The 22416-nt window shown below is 40.6% G+C and overlaps 1 protein-coding gene across 1 annotated transcript in view; it reads right to left on the reverse strand.

The window, feature by feature from the left end:
• The window catches only part of PKD1 (polycystin 1, transient receptor potential channel interacting), a 117210-nt gene that overhangs the window by 53800 nt on the left and 40994 nt on the right, over positions 1 to 22416 (reverse strand). The window contains exons 2-3 of the mRNA XM_074197226.1: positions 1760 to 1831; positions 435 to 506 (exon numbers count right to left, since the gene is read on the reverse strand). Coding sequence (XP_074053327.1) covers positions 435 to 506; positions 1760 to 1831 — 144 coding nt within the window. The remainder of the gene's footprint in view (positions 1 to 434; positions 507 to 1759; positions 1832 to 22416) is intronic.

A 22416-nucleotide genomic window follows, 5' to 3' on the forward strand; every position in this document is an offset into this window, starting at 1 on the left:
TCCCAGGAAGTGTCATTTAGTCCTGACAATAGGGAATAAATGTCTAATCTAAATTCCTCTGAGAATATCACTAACAACTCTCTTTGGTTTATTCTTTAGAGTGTGGGAATTTCTAGAGGACCCCGAACCATATATAGAAGGGTGAAGTAGGAAGAGTTGAATCCACACTGAATTTGGGCCCCAGGAAATCTCCAAATGTGACAAGAAACCCCAGAGATAGACATAATTTCTGTTCCCTGTTCCACCATTGCTCGCAGCCTAGACCGCAGTTGGTTCTCCACAACACTCAGGAAGTAGATCTCCAGATAAACCTCTTTGTCCCCTAGGAGCTAAGAGGTCAGTCTAAGAGGAAAGTGATGTATATGTGTTGGGGGGGAGGTGATTCTTGAACTAATCAAACCAGTCATTCTTGAATGAAAATCATCCCCGCTTACATTTCACTTAAATTAAATAAATTAGCAAATATTCCTTCTTCTAGTGTCGAAATCTTGTTGTTGCTGATGTCTCTGAAAGAAGGAAAGGAAAGAGAAAGGGCATTAGTTTTAATGATATGTCTCCCTCCTTCCTCCCCACCCCCCTGACCTGGGCCCAGTCTTGTGACTACCCATAGCCTAGGTTGGTCAGTCCCTTCTTGGAATGCTTTACTGCTTCCTTGGGCAAGTCAAAGTCCTTTCTGCCTTGATTTTTAATAAATATAACTGATTTATGACTTCGCAAGCACTTGTCTTCTCCAATCTAATAAATAGTAATATTCACTTATGCCCTGTTTTCTAATTGTTATAAACATATAAATTTGATTTCCCCCCTTTAGACTAAGGGGCTTCCTAAGGGAAAGGGATGTTATTCTTCTCATATCACTTCTCATTGGGGACAGGTATATAATATTTCAGTAATCTCCAAATTTCAATGGAGTGGTCACTACTTCCACTTGGACAGATTACAGTTTCTCTCTGGCTTAGTGGACGATCACAGAGCTGCTGTGACCAAGAAATGCATCACCAAGTAACCCTTGGATGATGAATTTGTGTAGTTATTTAAGTTCATGTCCAAAGCCCTGATATCTTAGTAGATGAGACTTGCCAGGGCTTGTGCTCCCCTGCCACCACTTTCAAGAACCAGAATTAACAATTCATTAAACATCAGAACTTTACAATATCCCTAGTATATGACAACCAGTAGGCTAAGCACTGAAAATAGAAAGGAAAACAAAAAGTCTGAACCCTTAAGGAGTTTAAAAAGGGAGACCACACTATGCGGAGGCATGGGAGTAAGATTTAAGTGGAAGTCACTTAAGAACAATTAAATTAACTTTTTAAAAGAATGCCCTGAACTCAAAACAATAAGACTAATTATAAAATGGATTAGACTTGCAGTTAGTAAGAAAAAAATCATTGAGCATATTTATTAATTTAATTTGCTTTGACTCCAATAAAAATATGTTTAAAGTTAAATTCCTCTTTTTTTGTTTTGTTAAGCCCTAAATCTAGCTCTTCTCTGGATAGAACCCATATGGTTGGTTTCTACATTTAGGCTGTCAAGTATTTATGAATGGATTGGATCTCACTGTCTGGTGTCCGCTAACCTATAGGATTCCTAAGGAATGGTCCTGAGGAACTTGGGGGTTGGGGAGGCAAGATGTGGGTATGTTTGGGGAGATGGGACTTAGATTAAAATTGAATTGATGCCAATATGGGTTTTGGAAGCCTGATAGAAAGAGTATAAGGGTGGTCACAAAAGGTAGTCAGAACAGGTCACATACAGTTGTACCAAGGCAGAGAGGTTTTCAAAGTACTGGATCTCTAACGTGCTGATGAAGTTGTCCGAGATGTCCCTGGGAAATAAAAAGGATCATGCATAAAATCTTGTGAGTTAGGCTTCCAGAGTCTTCAATAAAGGATGAGTTGCTGCTAGCAAGCCTCCAAAATGCTGAAGACAAGAAAAGGGTTTTCTGTTCTATTCTCATTCCCAACTTTGAATGGGTTTTCTAGGTATGAAGGAAGAGGAAAGAAAGGAATAGAATATAGTCCAAAGAACCCCTTCTAGGGCCAAAGGCCATGGAAATAATCCTAGGTTGCAGCAAAATTACTGTCCTGATCCCAGGGTAGCTGAGATGATCATAGAAGAGCAGGGCCATGGAGTGGGTCAAAAGGAACAAGCACTTGCCCTAAGCAAGAGAAGACTAGGGCTACTCCATGAATGGAGCTGAGAACGGTATAGTACCCTCAGTACCCTTGGTCACTTTGGTCTTCATCCTTATAATAAAGGTTCACATTCATGAGCAAAGCTCTTTCCTTCACAACAGCACTGCGTGGTGGATAAGTATAATCCCTAGATGAGATGAAAGTTGGTATGGTGAATAGGAGATGACCTCAGAGCTAGGAAGACTAGGGTTCATCTCTCACCTCTGACATACTGGCTCTTTGTTCCTGGACAAATCACTTAACCTCTCTGTGTCCCCAGATCCTTCTTTACTGCACCACTGGAGGAAGTTTCCTTACAGCAAATTCCCAGCACTTGGTTAATACAAATGACCAGGACCAATTTATAGACCTGTACTTTCCTTCACTGGACTCTGTTGCTTTCCCTTTAAAGGTAAGCACCTCCATTCCTATCCAAGTAACTAGTCCCAGCAAAGAGATTCTTCTTCCTCAATATACTGTCACTCAACCTGTTCTCCCAAGAGACCAAGCTGTGGGAAGGGGCCAGGTTTTGATGCACAGGCATCTAGTGGGGATCTCAGTGAGATTTGTCTCCTAAGCTTGACAAAGATGCATTCTGTTTTTTTTTCCTTTTCCTGCCCCATTCTTTTTCTAGTTATTATAGACTTTGTGATTGTATTAATCATCACCAGAAAAGCAGTTTTTGTAATAATGGTTGTCTTTCATATTCAAAGAAGACCGCCAACCAGGTTAATGGTGGCATGCCTTGCATATTTTGTTTATTATAGTGAGGGGTATATTGTGCAAAGACATCCTTCTCATTTGCCCTTTCCAGAATCATTTCACCCTATGGCCTGTTTTTATAGGAAATAGGACTTCTGGTGATGACCTGGATGCTGATGGAGTCCTTCCCTTCCTATGTCAGTGAGTTACCTCTGTGCTCTTCCAATGCTGGGCAAAGCACCCAATTTGTGATATCTGGCTACAAAGTAGTGACACATGGTATATCCAAGCCTGTCTCTCAGTGGACTAATTTGTCAGTATGACTTCTCCTCTCAGACATTCCACTATCTTCCCTCCCCTCCCCCCCCAGAATTCAGACTTTGTTTTACCCAAAGCTGCCTATTGGGTTGGCATCATTTATGATTGGAATTACAATAGTATCAAATCATCTTCAAACCTTTGACTTTCATTCTTAATTGAGGAAAACATTCTTGGCAAATGCCTTCGATTGGCACATTACAAATGCCCTCAGCTGTAACAACAGTGACAATTGGCCTGAGACTGTTGCTTTGCCTTGACTCACTCCCAGGAGGAGGAAGAGAAGGGCAACTGTCCAAGGCTATTACTAGACAATGGTCCTCAGGTGGTAGCAGCAAAACCATGGAACTAGATAATTTGTCAGCAGTGAAGTCCTGAGCCCACACACATACACTCCATGGTGTCCTCTTCCCTTCCCTGGGAATACTAATGGTTTTCCCTCCATGCCTTCCAGAGGGAGGAGGCATCTATGCCTAGCAGATTGACAATTGCACCCCTTTTAAAAATTATCCACTGGGGGATTTGACATCTTATTATACATAGATATATACAGAATATATCATCACACAATAAATACGAGATCTACTTTGAGGCCTTAAAATGTGCATTTAATAAAAAGTAATAATAGAAAATGCCCCCCCCAAATGTTACAGCTGTCTACACTAACAGGGTCCCAATGGTTTTCCTTCCCTGAGAACTCTTATTTCCCTCAGAGAAGTGATGCTTTCCCTGGGTCAAGAGTTGGGGGCTCCTCCCCTAGAGACACAGCTGTCCTGAGACACCATGGCAACAAAGAACTCAAATATTTACTTTCTCTCCCCAGTGACCAGGGCCAACATGCTATTGGAGAGAAGGAAGTATGTATATGTGTGTGTGTGTGGGGGGAGTTTCTGGCTATCTGCCTTCTTTTCCTTCCACTTTAACTAATCCTATTACCCAAAAGGGAACAAGCTGAGAAAACCGAATATCCCAGGAGTAGCATAAAATGATTCCTAAAGGAATTAGATAAAATCCCAAGTGACAATTGAAAAGGGTGAACTAAGGGTAATTTGGAAAATTACAATGAACTTCCCAGAGGAGACATCCCACTTCCCCAAGCCTCCCTTTAGTGACCCTGATGGAACAGATTCCTGGGGGGCACAGAAGGCATGGTCTATCTAATTACAATTGTCCACACTTATGTACAAAGCTCTTTCCTCACAACAGCACTACAAGATATTATAAAAATAATCTCCAGCCAAAAGGGGGCGATAGTATAGAGGACAGAGGGCTGGCCTTAGGTTCAGCAGGACCTCTGGCACATGCTGGTTGGGTGGTCCTGGACACCATCACTTAACCTTTTAGCTCCCCAGACACTTTTCTACTTTAATGATGAAATCGTAGGTCCAGTCCAAAAAAAACTCCAACCAACCAAGCACAACACTAGATATTGTAAGTATCAAAACAATAAAGTGATTTGCACACTGTGAGTTTCCCATCTGGGAATTGGATTCAGGTCTTCTAATGCCAAGATTCTTTCTAATAAACTATATTGACTCCTAGAGGGCCTAGCCCAATATGAGGAATCAAAGGGATCATGAGTTCACAGATTTAGAGAAAGAAGGGACTTTAACAGATGAGGAAAATGAGCACCAGAGAGGTTGAACAACTTGTCCAAAGTCATATGGGTACTAAATGGTGTGTTGAGATTTATAGTTCTCAGGCAGTGGTAAGTTTAATGCTTCTCTATATGATGCATCCCCGAGGCCCATCCCTAGGAATCCAGCACCACACACAATACCTGGTACTTGTTGTTCATTCATTTTTCAGTCATACCTGAGTCTTCACAACCCTATTTAGGTTTTCTCGGCAGAGATATTGGAGTGGTTTGGCCACTTGAGGAAGTTAAGACAAACAGAGTTAATGACTTGCCCAGGGTCACCCAGCTAGGAAGCGTCTGAAGCCAGATTTGAACTCAGGGAGATAACTCTTCTTGACTCCAGGTCTGGCATTCTTTCCATCTAACCCCTCCCCCTGCATCTTTTCCCCTCCCCCCATTCACAAATATTTTCAATCTTTAATATTTGTTGGATATACCCCCCTCCCTCATTTCTACAGACTACAGGTACTAAACATTGCATACATGTCATAGAACTGATTTGGAAAGTTCTTTAGAGACCATTTGGTCCAAAGAAATATTAAACTCAAGTTGAAATAGATCCCTACAGGTTGCATATTGACTTACAAAACCACAAACATTATCTATGTTCTATTATGCTTTTATTTATTTTGTTAAAACATTTTCCAACCACACTAGCAAGAGTTTTGCAGGCCATGAAAACAGTAGTAGCTCAATCCTCTCATTTTACAGATAAGGTAATTGAGGCCCAGGGAGTGTCAACAATGTGCCCAAGGTCATACTGATAATAAGCATCCCCAGTGGGATTTGAACTAAGCTAGTGCTCTTTGACGTACTGGTAAGATCTGTCAAAATGCTTTTTTTCCTCCTCTCTAATTTTTTATTCTTTGTAACAAGTTCCAGAAAGCTGACTTCCTCAGCAAGTGTTTGAGATCCAGGCCAGTTTTCAGAGAGAGCAAATTCTAGACTGGGAGAAATAGAAGGCCTCCCCTAAATACTTCTAATGTCCCCAAAGGAGTTACTCCTAAAGAAGAGGATGCCTTAGATGCTTCTGTCTTCCCTAGGTCTGCTATGTTCAGGAAGGAAGAGGTGATGTCTTCCCCACACACAGACCAAAGGGGCCCTCTCACCCACTTCTGATGTTAAACTAAATTCCATTCACTCATGGAAATCCCATCACAGTCCTGTCCAGGATTCAGATTGTCCAGCCAATAGTACAGCTGCCCCTAACCTGGGGCTGGCCATTTTTACCTACACAGTCATCGCTGTCGTTGTCAAAGTGAAGCTGGAGCATGGCCAGTTGGGAGCCATGCCCTGGGGCTTGGAAAAGGGATTCCGATGATACCTGGCAGGCAGAAGGGAAGGTGGGAGGACTTTCTGCCCTTGGTTTCCTACCTATCAGCCAAGTAGACAGAACAGGAAGCCACAAGTGGAGGAAATGGGTTTACCTTGTGGCAAGATGAGGAATTTAGGTTAGACATAAGGAAGAACTTTCCAACTCACTGACAGAATTGAGAGACTAGAATCTGATTCTTTGAAAACCATTTGCTCTAAGACAGAACCTAATCTGCCTGGCCCAGGGAAGTAACAGGTCTGGAAGGTCTGACCAGGTGATACCTGGAAAAATTGGTCTACCTGATTATCCTATGATTTTTAGGATAGAGCTTCCATCAGAAATGAACACAAGGAACCTAATCAACATGCAAGCAGTGATTGGCACATGGAACTCTGGCAAGAGCAACACATTTGAAGTCAGAGGACCCAAGTTCAAATCTTGATAAATGATGTAACCTTATATAAGTCACTTATCTTTTCTAAGTCTGTTAAAAATGAGGGTCAGTGATAGAATAGATGACTTCTAAGGTCCCTCTCTTCTCTAAATCCATGATTCTATGATATATTTTAGGTGGAAAAGGATAGCTAAGGAGCTTAGATGCCTGGTACAGAAACAGAATCAGAAAAACTTGCATTTGGAGGCTTGAGATGAAAGATAAATAAAAAACCACAAAGGGGATGTGATGAGGATGGTATGAGGAGGAAGATGGGAGTAGGGTTCCAATTTCAAATGCAATTATGTGCTTTTCCATTCTGGTTAAGGTTCCTTCCCAATTTCTTTGTATTTACTTTATATTTATGCTTTTTAGGTTGACGTGTAGAAACTTGTTTATTTTCCCCTTTAGAATATTAGAGTAGGGATTGTTTCTTTCTCTCTCTGTACCATACTTAATAAATGCTTGTGATTGATCCCTTCCTTTCCTTTATCCATTTTCTAACCTTTCTAAAGGTAGGGAAAAAGATTTTCATCATTAACCAGAGTCATTAGGGACCTTCCACCCAGGATATAAGAGCCCTAATGGGATGAAGGGAGAAAGGTACTTTTGTAGTTTTCTCAGGAACTGGTAAGCTTCTTCAAAGTCCATTTCATGAGTGCCCCCAAATTCTTCTATACCAGTATTTTCCAGGAGTCTCATTCCAGACAGACCAAAAAGGAAGGGGGATTTCTGATTCCCCCTGAAGTATGATTGCAAGATGCCCAGCACAGCCTCCCCTTAGTATTTGGGGAGACCAGAGAAATGTACTATGTTCAGCAAAAATGAGTTTTTCTGGCTTAAGTCTCCCAAAAATACCTTTAGAAATAATATTTTTGAAAAATAAAAAATCCTATTCTCTGGAAAAACCATTATGGATGCCAGAATCTGGATACCACATCATAGAAGCTTTAACACTCAGCCTACTCCTTCCACTGGTACTGGTGCCCATCATCTTTCAAGTCACATTAGGAAATAAAATCCTCTTCCCTTTGCCTCATTGGGCACTATCCAATTTCTGTGAAATGCCCTGTGACACCACAGAAATAGAATCCAGGCAGAAACGACATCTCATCCCTACTTTCATTTTAGCAGAGTTCTGGTATGGGAGACTTAAAGTCTCTGGGCCTCAGTTTCTCCATCAGTTCAATAGGATGAACGCAGAAAGACAACCCAAGAAGAAGCTCACAACACCAAAAGCAGGCTTAGATAAGGCAAAGGATACACAGCTAGCTGAGGAGTATTTCAACACTTGTTACCAATTACTCAGACTCTATTTATCTTGCTGTTAAATGACCAGAGCCTTCACTGGCCTCTTAGCCAAATACTGAGACTTTACTGTGTTCCAGCTCCTTGCTGAGCAGAACTGAATCCCCCATTTGCCTGCTCCCTGGCCAAAAAGTCAGCAATGCCAAACAGCTCAGGAACCCAAAAATCTGTCACCAATACCCTAAGAATATCACAAAACCACTTTGGCATTCAACTTTCCTTTCTGCCAGGCCTACTGTGTACCTTCTCTCCCATCCCAAGACCCAGCACTCCCCTTTGTATCAGTCACCTCTCTGGAGAGGTTCAACAGTCATTCATCCAGGCTCTTTCAGACCTTACCACATATTCTGGACAGGCAGAAGATAGCTAGAACCCAGGGGACCAAAACCAGAACCTGAAACTCCAACTGACTTCTCTCCAAGTACAGATTCAAGTTTTATACAAGAAAGACAACAACTCAGTCTGGGGTCTCTAGTGACCCTGGTTTGGCGCTACCATTTATTTATGCATGATGTATTGGAAAGAGCATTGAATGTGGGAACTTATTTGGCTTTAGTAGGCATATTTGTTACAAGGGGTTTGTTTTTTCTTTATTTTGGGGGGATTGAAACTTAGGAGAGAGAAAATAAATGCTTATTAATTAAAAAACTGGGGAAATAAAAAGTGCATTGAATTTAGAAGCATAGAGGTTTAGAGCTGAAAGGGATCATAGGGAATCATAAGATGCAGAACTGCAAAAGAACTGAAGAGAAATGGAAAAGATCCTTAAAACAGCTTCTCATTTTATAGATAAACAGACCCAGAGGGATCAAGTAAATGACCTTGCATTTTACAAACAATATGATTATAGTCAGGATTTGAACTCAGGTCATTTAACTCCAAATTCTACATTCTTGCCAGTATACATCACACTCCTTGTAGTCTAAGCCTCTTGATTTTACAAAATAGAAAACAGTCCTAGAAATGGCAAAATGTCTTGCTCAGGGTCACATGACTCTATCAGGACTGGGACCAGAACCCAGTTTTCCTGAGTTTTGACTGAGTGTCTTGAGGGTCAAATGGGATAGCAATAAAAACTCTATGAAGTATTACTTCTACCCAGGTACATTTGGTGGCTATCTACCTTTCACAAAGAATTTTTCTAATTCCTCACTCTCCTTGATCTCCTCTGTAATTTCTGACATTGTGACCATCCCCTTCTCCTAAACACTATTTCCAGTTTCCACCCTAACCTTTGGTAAGGTATTGCTCTTTACTGGTTCTTCTCTTCATTGTCTGACTATTCCTTCTCAATATCCTTTGCAAGATCATCAGTGATCTGGCTTCCCTACCATGGGTGTACCTCCAAGACAGTTCTGATCTCTCTTCTTTCTTTCCTCTCCTCCTCCTCCTTCCTTTTTCCCTCTTCTCCTCTCCATGGATTCAATTATCATTTCCAAGCAGATGATTCCACCTCTAGCTCTCCTCCCTCTCTGGAATTCCTGTCCTTATATTACCTTGCATACTGGACATGTCCTTTCCCTATAAACATCTCCTCTGCATTTCTCTATTTCTGTCAAGAACATAACCATCTTTCCATTTACCCAGGAGTCATCCTTGACTCTTCTTTCTCCCTCCCACATTCAATTGTTGATTCATATGTCCTCTTCTAGTTCAATCCCTCATTCCTTCCCCACTTGGACTATTGCAAAAGTATCTGAAATGGAAGTCTTGTTTCCAGTCTATCTCCTCTTCAAGCCATATACCACACAGCTGCTAAAATAATCCTCTAAAGCTCAGGTCTGACTGTGTCACTCCCACGCTCATGAAGCTTCTGTGACTCCACATTATCTTTAGGATGAAATTAGAATTCTTCTGTTTGTTACTTGAAGACCTGTTCAGTCTGGCTTGATTTTACCTTTCCAGATATTTCACATTTCCCCTCTCCATTATGCACCTTGGATTCAAACCAAACTGACCTGCTTGCTATTTCCAACCTCTGTGTCTGTTTCTGACACCTGGAATTCACTCCCTCTTCATCTCTGATTCTTTGGATATAACTATTTTTCCTAAAGGTGACATTTCTAGGAATCTTTTCTGGACTCTTTCTATTCCTAAGATCATCTTATTTTGACTTTCTGTATGCTTTCTATTTATTTATCTAATTATATGTCATATTCCTCTCCCCTCCTCTCAGAATGGAAGTTCTTTAAGGACAGGGTTGTTACTTTTTTTTTCCTTTCCACTCCCAACTGGAGTAAATTGAATTTGCTTCTGCTAAGGACAGAGAAGTAACATGAAGCAGGTGCTAGGAAGTTTGAATTCAGCTTCTGATACATACTGGCTGTGTGACCCTAAATTCTTACTACTTAACCATTTCAGTACTCTAAGCCAGAGATGTCAAATTTAGGGTGAAGAAGGCACAGGAAACATTAAAATATAATTGAGAAATAATTAGAAAAATAAAATAGAAAGAAATATAGATAATGTTAATGTGTGGGGAGCTAGGTGATTCAGTGGATAGAGTGCCACACTGCAGTCAGGAAGCCTCAACTTCCTGAGTTCAAATCTAGCCTCAGACACTTACTAGGCAAGTCATTAACTCTGTTTACCTCAGTTTTCCACATCTGTAAAAATGAATTGGAGAAGGAATGGACTACTATTCCAGTATCTCTACCAAGAAACCCCAAATGAGGTCAGGAAGAGAAGGACAGGACTGAAAATGACTCAACAATAATGTTAATTTGAGGTTCTTTAAGTGGGTATACACCCAACAGGTTTATTTATTAGAGTTTAGTGGCCCCTGTTTTTTTCCTTCAGGGTAATAGCTCTGTTCTAGACAAGAAAAAGGAAGGAAACAAGCATTTACTTATACCAGACACCGTACTAAGTAAGGACTTTAATTGTGTTAAGTGGCTTTGCCCAAGGCCACACTAGGTAATTAATTATTAAGTGTCTGAGACTGGATTTGAATTCAGGTACTCCTGACTCCAGGGCAGGTACTCTCTATCCACTGCGCCACCTAGCCGCTCCCCCCTCCCCCACTCCCCCGACTCACTCTTAAAGAGGCCAGAGTCTATCAGGGAGACTGGCTTCAGATAGCAGCTGTCAGAGACTTTTGTTCATCCCCTCAATCAACCTCTCACAGTGTGCGTTTGAACAACATACAATAACACCTAGTGTTAATGTGAACCACAAATTCAAAAAAATGAGGTAAGGTGCCAAGCAGAGCGGGGGTCTGTCTGGCAGACAGTATGGGAATGGGAAAGAGAGAAAGAAAGATAGAGACAGAGACTCAGACACACACACACACACACACACACACAGAGAGAGAGAGAGAGAGAGAGAGAGAGAGAGAGAGAGAGAGAGAGAGAGAGAGAGAGATTCCCTGTTTCCAGGTCCCTAGGGAAAGGTTGAGTTACTGGGAGCCCGCCTATGAGGAGCCTGCCCATGAATCTCTAGCTATGGTTGGTCTGGGACCGAACAAGAGGAAAGGGTGCAGGGTCCGGAGGATGAGGCTCCCCTTCCCAATCCCCATTAGGCATGTTAAGTCTCCTCCCCTGGGCTCCCTTTCCCAGTGGCACTTTGGGAGCCAGTCTGCACCCAGAACTAATCCCCAAACTCCGCCAGACGCCTCTGCTGTGCATGGACAATTTTCCATGTCTCAAGCTGCTTTTCCCATCACTGTTCTGGGGGAACGCCAAGGTCCCGGAGGGCCAGGCAACAGGCAGCCAGCCCTCCTCTCTCGGCCGCTCCCTCCGCTCCACTCTCTCCCGCCTCCACAAAGTGCAGCCCAATCGGCCCCAAGATAACGTCATGGGAACATGACATCAGCCTTGGCAGCACGCGGCCTGTCCCTCCCTCCCTCCCTCCTCGCCGGCCCCCCCCCCCCCATTATTCTGGTTAACATTATATGTTCTTTGGAATCACAGAGACAGGAAAGGGGGAGGGGGAGTCTTATACTACGATGCTACAAAAATAAAATCAGTATAAAGTCTCAAAATCGACTGCATTCCACCAAAACGAACTTTTTTTATTAGTCATACTGGTAGCAACGGCACTCCTATCCCCTACAAACAGCTCAGCAGCAACTCCTAGGGTCACTAGGCTTTTCCTCCACAAGGACCACACTCCAGTCTGTGCAAGTTAAAAAAAAAATATAGAGACAGCTCTGAAGAGCCTTTCCTTCCTTCCTCTGCAGTCTTCATGCTTGTAAAGACAATTCTGTGATCTAGATATCTCCCCCACTTCAACCCAACCCCCAGTCTACCCTTCTTTCCTTTCCTCCTTCTCAACCTGGGCCAGGCCTTGCTAGGAAATCAGCAGCAGGACCACCTTCAGCCACCTGTGGTCAAGCCAGAGGCTGGTGGGGATGTAAGTAGGGCCCAAATGCCCCACCCACTAACAGGCTGATTGACCAGTTCTTTACCCAGGTTTTGAGTAGATGAATCAATTAGTCAATTATTCAAGTGTTTACTATGAGCCAAGCATTAGAGTTCAAAAAAATGAAGTGCTCTCTACTTGAAATAAGCTCCTGGCAGGTTGTCTATAGGAAACAGGGAAAAAGGAACATGAAATGTCCTGGAATGAAGGGAGAACAGTAGATGGAATTCACTCTTAGCTCATGTTTGAGCTTCATGCTTGAAATGATTAACCATTGATGATCCAGACCCTTCCAGTGAAGACAGGTCATGCAGGACTGACTGGGAATGAGGCATGATGCCCCATTGTAAACCGTGTGTAGGTTTGTTTTGAGAAGATGCAATGATACTTAGCATCATTTTTTCGTTTCTTCATCTATTATTACATAAGCTTGTAGCACTGCAAGCAACAGAATTGTAAAATTTAAAAAAAGAGAGACTGCTTATATTCACTGATGCTTTTATGGAGACTGAGCAGTCCCATCTAATGATTGGGGAAATGTGACTCGATACAATACTTGCATTAATTGCAAAGGTATTTCAGGCAACTTAAAAGTAAATGTTTTACAACAAAATCGTGAGGTGATCAACTATGAAGGATGTAGTGGTTCAGAGATCAAGGACAATCCTGAGAGATCTGCTATGGACAATACCATTCACAGCCAGAGGGGAAAAACTATGAAATCTGAAAGCATCCTACACTTTTTCAAAACTTCTTTTATGATTTTCCTTTCTTTCTCATGATTTTTTTTTCCTTTTCCCTTAGTTCTAATTCCTCTTTCACATCATGACCGATATGGAAATATGTTAAACACATTGCACATATACAACTTTTACTGACTGTCAGCCACCATGGGGAGGGGGAAGCGAAGGGAGACTGGTAAAAAAAGTGGAACTCAAAAAATTTGCAAATGGATGAATGTTGAAAACTTTGCATGTAATTGGAAAAAATAAAAGTTCAGTTTTAAACAAGTGTTAAAAAAAATGGCAACCTCACTGTCTCTCTTTCATACATTCTTCTCTTATAGAGGACTGAGGATAAAACCATCTCTCTCCCTGCTCAGGGTTTAACAAGTCAGAACACAGGGCACTCCTACTTCAAGCCTAGTGGAGAATCTATAGCTTCAGTTCTAGGGATATAGATAGGATTGTGTTGGAACCAACTCAAACGAGGTCTCAAGAAAATTTTCAGTATGAGCATTTACACCTCAGAGATCTTCAAATGCCAAAAATCTGAGCTTGATTTATTGTTGTATAGATTGTGTAGACTTAAGAAAAGTTAAGGAGAAAATGTTAATAATTCAAATTAAACTTAAGTGTCTTGCAGTCTTACTTTTTTCCCTCTGGAGAGTTGGTTGTCCCACATTTACCAGCATACTCCTAATATGAGGAGCTTGATTTTTTTCATTAACCCATATTCTTCCCTGCCTTTAAAGTTCAATTTAGAACTCACTTCCTGCAAGAAGCCTTCTTTGATTACTCATCCCCTCCTATCCAGCAGAATTTTGTTATCATTCACCAACACTCTCATGTCACAGATGAGGAAACTCAAGCACTGAGAGTTGACTTGATTTACTGAAAGTCACACACAAGCCAGCTTTGAAATGACTGCAGTCAGAACCCAGGACTTACTTTGCATTCATTCACATAGTTCATTTTGGTTTTTGGCTTGTGATTTCATTGAAAATGGAACTCTTGGTGAGGAAATGCCCTCTACCAATGAACATATGTGACTGTTCTGCAACTCAAAGAGTTTCTTGTGACACCAAGAGACCAAATATGCACAGGGTCCCAGAGGAGAGACTAGCACAGACCTTCCTACTTAAAGGTTCATAGATTTAGAGCTAGACGAGATCTTAGAAATCATTTAATCCAGAGTTGTCAAACCTCACAGACCAACACTACCAAGAGAGACTTGAAGATCAAAAAATTAATTAAGAAATATTTAACAAAATAAATAAAAATACAATTCAATACACATAATGTAAATTTGTGGGGTTTTTAAGTCAATATGTTGCCTACTAGGATCTATTTGTTTCTATTTGTGTTTTGAAGTCATAGACTCTAACCCAGACTCCTTCACTTTACAGCTGAAGAAATAGAACCCAGAAAGATGAACTATCTGACCCAAGATCCCACAGGTAATAAGAAGTAGCAGAATTTGAACTGCATTCCCAAATCAAGTGCCTCTATGATATGATGCTTCTCTTTTGTTCTAGTAAGCAAACTTTGTCTTCTCTATATGTTTCTGTAACCTGTCTTTTCAATTAGACTGTAAATTTCTCCATTAGACTAAAAACAAGTCAGGGACTATGTCTCTTACTTCTTTGACCTGTCTACCCCCATAGTACCTTGAGCTTTGGTATAGGAGCTTCTGGAGTCATGCTGATGAAGAATCATCATAGACAACCCCAGCAGTCAGTCTGGTCCAAACTCAAAGCTACCTGATTCTCTTCCAGTCCAGCACTCTATAAATTTGCTTTTGGAAGAATTCTTCTGCTAAGAGGGGGTCTTTTCATTTCCAACAGTCCTGAGAGAAGGAAGGTAGGGCAATGCATCTCTACAGATCCTTTTTTAAAAATAACTTGAGGTTCCAAAATACCAATTTCCCATATTCAGGCTCAGTTTTCACAACTGTTAAGTGAGAAGATAAGATCAGATAGATCAGATGAATTTCAAAGTTCTTTAGTCAAGAACTGAAGTACCCCCTCTCTCCCATCATACCTCTCCCCACCCTCCTGGGGAGCTGACTTCTAGCATACCTATTCCCCAGAGAAGCCCTAATGAAATTGCAATCTCGTCAGTGCAGATCATAAGCAGGAAGGGATGGTTTTCTCTAGGGAAACTGACACAAGACTTGGGCTATCTTCTATAATTTACCAAAACTTAACAAAATACTTGAATGCAACAGAGAGTCCAGAATTCTTCTGGAACATTAAGATCTTTGCCACAATTCCTGAGGTCCCTCTCATGCTAGAAAAGCCCAGGATGTCTTTCCTTCTCCCAGAAAGCCAAGCACAAGATCCACAGATGATCTGCTTGTAACCTACTTATTCAGCTTTAAAATTCACAATAAGTTGTTCCTAACCAGGTTGGCACAAATGCCCAACTGAGGCTGCAGGTATGGTCCCTCCTACCAATTAAGAGGCAACAAGATCTTAAGGTTAGAGCTGGAAGGGACCTTAATTTAATACAATTTCCTCAATTTTACAGATGAAGAAACTGAGACCCAGAGGGGTTAAACAATTTTTCCAAGTTCACACAAAGAATTTAGTAGCTATGGGATTTGAACAAGTGAACTTTTCTAATGTACCATATCTTGTCTTTCTCCCTCTGTTCAATCCATGCAGCAAAGGGAATTATGATCTTAAGAAAAGATAACTGAGTTTTCCCCCTAAACCTAGCAGCTCACAAAAACTTCACATTTCTTTTGCATCTTGCTATCTCCAGGCTTGGGCTGTGGGGCCCTCAGATTTAGGCCAGAGGTGACCAAACTGAGAAATGTGGAACAGCAGAGGTGGGGGCCTGGCAGGGGAGTTGTTTGGGGCTTGGCTCTGGTTTGGGGTGTGGCTTCCTGCTGGAGTCAGCCTGGACAGGCAGGCGCCCCAACTCTGGCTGGCAGTAGGAACAAGGGAAGAAGAAGGCACAGAGCCCTCAGCTCTCTACCATGGTCAGTGACCAAAGAGAGGGCCACGGATTGACATAGAAAAAGCTAGCCGCTATCTCTAGACAATTTCTCCAGGTTTGCCAAAACCTGTTGCATGAGAGGGGGAAGGGAGTCTATCTCATCCAATGAGAAACCAAGGAACCAACATATAATGAGGTATCCAAGGTTGGTGGATTCAAGAATGGGTAACTCTGACTACTGAACTGTTTCTTCCTTTCTTTCATGACACCTAAGACCAAAAGGTGATGTGACTGAACAGAGGGGCTTCCAGAACCTCAAAGGATTCTACAGATCCCTCTGATCTAGGAGATAGGTCCTAGGAGCTGGGGGAAAGGACTATTCTAAACTGCCCTTCTTCACAAGAAGCAGAGAGATCACAGAGACATGGACTTAGAATGTGAAGGACTTCAGGTTATAAACCCCCAATATCAGCCTATTAGACTCTCAGTTATCCTTCAGAGTGTCAGTTCCTTCATGACCTACCCAAAGTGACCCCCTCAGATCTCCAGTGGTTATCTTTGCTGGTAATATTTTTCAGGGATTGGATGGAAATCTATTCTGTATCATAATTATTTATGTGCATGTCTTATCTCTCTTAATAGGCTACAGACTTCTGGAGGGTAGGGTCTCTTATTATTTTATATAACATTGCATTGCATTAGGTAAAAATAAGCACTTAATAAACATCTGCCAAGTTGAATGTTTAGTGTCTCACATACCAGACACAGTCAGTCAAAATGTTTCTTCTTTTGCTCAACTTCACTATTTTCTGAAAGATCAAGATGCAAGAAGATCCGTTCACACAGCATATTCCTAATAATGAATATGATGAAGAAGAACCCCATTCTGATGGTTTCCTTGCTGTCCCACCTCCATCTCCTCTGGAGTCAATGAATTCCAGAAACTTCAAGTTGAAGGTGAGATGTCCTCAGAGATCATCAAGTCCAATCCCTACTTGATCAATATCACCAAGACCAGTTAATAGTGAACTCAAGCAAAGGGAACTCCATGCCTCCTGAGGCAGTCCATTACATGTTTAAGTAGCTCTATAATAATAATAGTCAACATATATAATAATGCCCAATGTTTATATAGTGTTTTTTAAAAATGTTTTATTTGTTTGTCCAACTACATGCAGTGATAGTTTTTACCAATCATTTCTTGGCAAGGTTTTGCGTGTTACATTTGTCTCCCTCTCTTCCTTTCATCTTCCCACCCCTTGAAAGAAAGCAATCCAATATAGGCTCTACATTTATAACCATGATGAACACAGATCCATATTGATCATATTATGAGAGAAGAAACAGATCCAAATGAAAGAAAGAAAACATGAGAGGAAAAAAATGACATAATATGTAAGACAACTTTTGAAAATTGAAGATAGGGGCAGCTAGGTGGCACAGTAGGTAGAGTAGGTGGGACCTGAGGACCTGAGTTCAAATCCAGGTTCAGACACTTAATAATGACCTAGCAGTGTGACCTTGAGCAAGTCACTTAACGCCACTGTCTTGCAAAAGCCAAAAAAAAAAAAAAATGAAGATAATCAGCTTTGGTCTTCATTTAAACTTCACAGTTCCTTTCCTGGATAGGGATAGTATTTCCATCATAAGTCTTTTAAAATTGTTTTTGATTATTATACTGCTGAAGTATTTTAAGGTTTGGAAAGCATGTCACATAAATTATCTCAGGTAATTCTCATAAGAAATCCTGGGAGGGAAGTTTTATTTATTATGCCCATTTTACAGATAAAAAAAACTGAGATGGGGGCAGCCAGGTGGCACAGTGGATTGAGCACCAGCCCTGGAGTCAGGAATACCTGAGTTCAACTCTGATCTCAGACACCTAATAATTGCCTGGCTATGTGACCTTGGGTGAGTCACTTAACCCCACTGCCTTCAATAATAAAATTAAAAAAAACCAAGAAACTGAGATTAAGTCACTTGCTCAGGGTTACATTGCTAGTAAGTATCCAAAGTAGGGAAAATAGAAAGAAACAATCATTTATTAAATGACATGTCCCTAAACACCATTCTAAGTGCTTGACAAAGATCTTGTTTGACCCTTACAATATCCCTGAGAGGTAAATTCTGTTAATATTCCCATTTTACAGTTGAAGACACTGAGGTAGGCAGGTTAAGTGACTTACTCAGAGTTATTACAAATAGTGTCTGAGACAAAATTTGAATACAGATCTTCCTCACTCTTAAATCCATTGTTCTATCTACTATACTACCTAGCTGCCTACATACAGGCTTAGGGTTTGTAAAGTTCTTTACATATATTATTTCATTTTATATGTCTCTAATTGATAGGAAGTTTTGCCTAGCAGGATATTTTAGTATTTACCAGCCTCAAATCATTCTGGCTCTCATTGACTGGCCAACAATAGGTCCTAGCCATTGTTTTGTCTTTGATTGGCCCAGAATGTATGTAAATAGCAGTAGTTTCCATTTTGGCCAGAAATCCTGAAGGTCTTTCCCTCCTAGATTGATTTTTTTTTTTGACTAGGTAAAAGAGACCATTCTTTGCCCCATTTCTTACCTAACCTTAAAATGGGCACTGCCTCAGTCAAATTGAGACCCGGAAAAAAATCTTAGTTTAAAAAGAGGTCTCCCACTGCATCCTGAGCTATCTCCAGTCGTCCTAATCCATATCTGGCCACTGGACCCAGATGACTCCAGAGAAGAAAGTGAGGCTGGTGACTTGGCATAGTACCCTCTAACTTATATTCGACTCACTTGCATGTCCTGGCATCATCTTCCTGATGTCATAGTCCTCTTCAAGGAGGAAGGGCAAACACAACAACAACAACAACAACAACAACAACAACCTTACAGGAGATGGGGGAATCTGTCACTTTTCAACTTTCATTCATTGTTCTGAATTTCCCTTGTGATAAAACAGAACAAATCTAAGCTTCTATGTGACAGTTTTTCAGCCACTCTCTCTCCCCCCAGGCTAAATATCTCCAGTTTCTTTATTCAGCTCATGATGAATGACTTGGTGTCCCCTCACAATCTTGAACTCTTCCTTGAGAAACCATAGACGCCATTAATGCCTCTTTTCTTCTAATTCTCTTTTCTATTTATAAAATTCAAAGAATAATAGCATTGACTTTCCAGGGAAGTGTAATGGCTAAATGAGAAAGATAATGACTTCCAACCTTAGCATTCACTGAAACTGTTCCCTCCAAAGTTATTTGCTGTTATTAAGTTAGGTCCAACTAAGACTCTTCATGAACCCAACCCTGTCCATAGGGTTTTCTTGGCACAGATACTGGAGTGGATTAAGGAAAGAGGGTTAAGTGACTTGCCCAGGACCATATGATGTTTGTCCTTCATTCTCAAAGAAGACCAAAACATCAGAAAGGTGATGTCATGGCAAGCACATGAATTGGATTTGAGTGAGGAGATGGCACTGCTAAGTCACCAACCTCACTTTCTCCTCCAGAGTCACCTGGGTCTAGGAGCCAGATATGAATCAGGATGACTGGAAATGGCCCTGGATTCAAGACAATCAGGGTTAAAGTGATTTGCCCAAGGTCACACAACTAGTAAGTATCAAGTTCTAAGGCTGGATTTGAACTCAGGTTCTGACTTCAAGATCAGTGCTTTATCCACAGAGCCACCTAACTGTATAACAAGTGTTTGAGACTGAATTTGAATTCAGCTCTTCCTGACTCCCTGTGCTCTATTCACTGAAGCTTTCTAAGTTACCAGCAATCTCTTAATTGCCAAAACTATTGGGGTTCTTTTTTAAGTTTTTGCAAGGCAAATGGGATTAAGTGGCTTGCCCAAGGCCACACAGGTAGGTAATTATTAAGTGTTTGAGACCTGATTTGAACCCAGGTACTCCTGAATCCAAGGCCAGTGCTTTATCCACTATGCCACCTAGCCACCCCAAACTAATGGTTTTAATAAAATCTTTATCCATTTTGATCTGTCAGAAATTCTCTTATTCTTTAACCCTTTAGGTCACTACTTTTCCTTGATTTTCTCTTCTTTCTAGGTGTTCATGACTTTCTCCTGCTTGTCCTGCTACCTATCTGGCTTTTCTTTTGTTGCATCTTCATCAAGGTCATGTCTTCTAGCTGTGGCTGTCTCACACAGTTCTTCTTTTATTCATATATATATATATATATGTATATATATATATATATATATACTATTAGTATATACTAATAGTATATATATATATATATATATATATATATATATATATACTATTTCATTTCATGATCTCATCAACTCCCATGGATTCAAGTATCATCTCTATGGTGATAATTCTTAAACCTATTTATCTAGCCCTAAGCACTGCTATCTTCCAGAATCATATCTCCCACTGCTTATTGGACATCTTGAACTGGATTTCCTTATTTTAAACTCAACCTATCCAAATGAAACTCATTATATTTTTCCCTCACATCCTTATTACTGTTCAGTCACCCAAGCTAACAATCCAGGTGTCATCCTTGACATCTTGAAGTTGTCTCACCCCTCATATCCAATTGCCAATGCCTGTCAACTTTACCTTCATATCATCTTTTTAAATATGTCCCCTTCTCTCCTCTGACACTGACAAAACCCTGGTATAGGCCTTTATTACTTCACACATGAGCTACTATAAGAGTCTATTAGCTTGGTCTCTGCCACAAGTCTCACCCCTATCCTTGTCAATCCTTCACTCAGCTGCCAAAGTGATTTTCCTAAATCACAGATCTGACCATGTCACCTCCATCTCCTCAATAAACTCTAGTGGCTCCCTCTCACTTCCAGGAACAAATATGATTTCCTCTATTTGGAGTTTAAAGTCTTTCATAATCTTATTTCCCCCATCCTGTTTTTCCAGTCTTCTTACCTTTGCCCACCCTCTCTGATCCAGTGACAATGGACTGCTTATAGTCAACATGTCATATCCAACTTCAGGCATTTTCCCTGGCTTTCCTCCAAGCTTGGATTTTTCTTCTACCCTCCTCATCTCTATCTCCTGACTTTTTTTAAGTCCTAGGTAAATCCCACTTTCTACAGAAAACCTTTCCTGACTTGCCTTTCATTTCAGTATCCTTTCTCTATTGATCAACTCCAATTTATCCTGTATGTTGTATGTTTGAATTTGGTTATTTAAATGATTTCTCCCCCATTAGAGTGTGAGCTGTTTGAAAGCACAGACTATCTATTGAAAGCACAGACTAAGCCCTAGGGCTTAGCAGAGAGTCTTGGCACATGGTAGATCCGTAATAAATGTTTAAGACTGACTCCAGAACAGGGATTACAACCTTTTAGCTCTTGTGGATCACATCATCCAACAAAAACAAGTTGTTGTTGGGTGATGCGGCCCCAAAAAGCTAAAAGGTTAGATAATCCTGCTCTGGATGCTCCCTACTTTGACAACATCCTTCCTAAAACATGATGATAATTATAATAACAATAACAACAATAGACAAACAGTATCATGTGGTGGAAAGATGGCCTCAGAGCCAGAAAGACCTGAGTTCAGATCACACCTTTGATGCAAACTATCTGGGAGACTGGAAAAATCACCTGATAACCTTTCAGTTAGCACTGTTGTAGGCAATTCTCTAATATCAGAGGGGTCAAACTAGGCCATCAACTCTCTGACTGTGGCCTGTACCAGATTAAAATGTAATTGAGAAATATTTAGCAAAAATAAAATAAAATAGATACATTTTTTTTTGAAATTAAGTCAATATATGACTGCAAGAATCTTCATATATAGAGTGAAGAGTTTGACATCACTGCTCTAAACTCTTAAGTATTAGGGAAGGTGCTGACCTCCATCTGTAGAAAGCTTTCTTCTCCAGGAATCCCCTGTATCAATAAAATCATAAATCCCATCACTATCCCTAATAATAGTATTTTGGGGGTAGTGTTATAAAATCAGAAAAGAATTTGCTTTCACTTTCCCATTTTCCACAATCTTTACAAGATCAAAAATCACACCTGCCAGTTTGTTCAGTATTCTGAAATTTAGTCTATTTAGGATTGGTGACAAACTCAGTGGGGGAAACTGACTACAATTCCCAATATTAGTCATTTTTATTTTGCCCTTTCCAGTCCAAAGTCAATCTCCTTGACAGGGAAAATAAGACTTCTCACCACCCTTCATTCTGAGATGTGATACTATTCTTTCTTTAATCTATGCTTTTATTCAATATAACTAAAAATAACTTTGTCCTTTTTGTTCCCTTAAGCATTCATCATAAGCCTCAAATTATTCCAAGTTTTACCATTCCTGACACTATAATTAAAAGACTAGGTCCTGATTTTGTATTCTGTCTCTGTTACTTGACTCTATTTCTATCTTCTACACATGTCTTTTTAAAAATCTGAGTTGACTTATGAGTTTTTTTGCATCCACATCCATCTGATGTTTAGTTCCTTCTTTTCCTTTTTAATAATCTTTTTTTTTTGTTAGAGTCTTCAGAATTTCAGAT

The sequence above is a fragment of the Macrotis lagotis genome, chromosome 8 (assembly GCF_037893015.1).
Source record: "Macrotis lagotis isolate mMagLag1 chromosome 8, bilby.v1.9.chrom.fasta, whole genome shotgun sequence".
Classification (NCBI taxonomy): domain Eukaryota; kingdom Metazoa; phylum Chordata; class Mammalia; order Peramelemorphia; family Peramelidae; genus Macrotis; species Macrotis lagotis.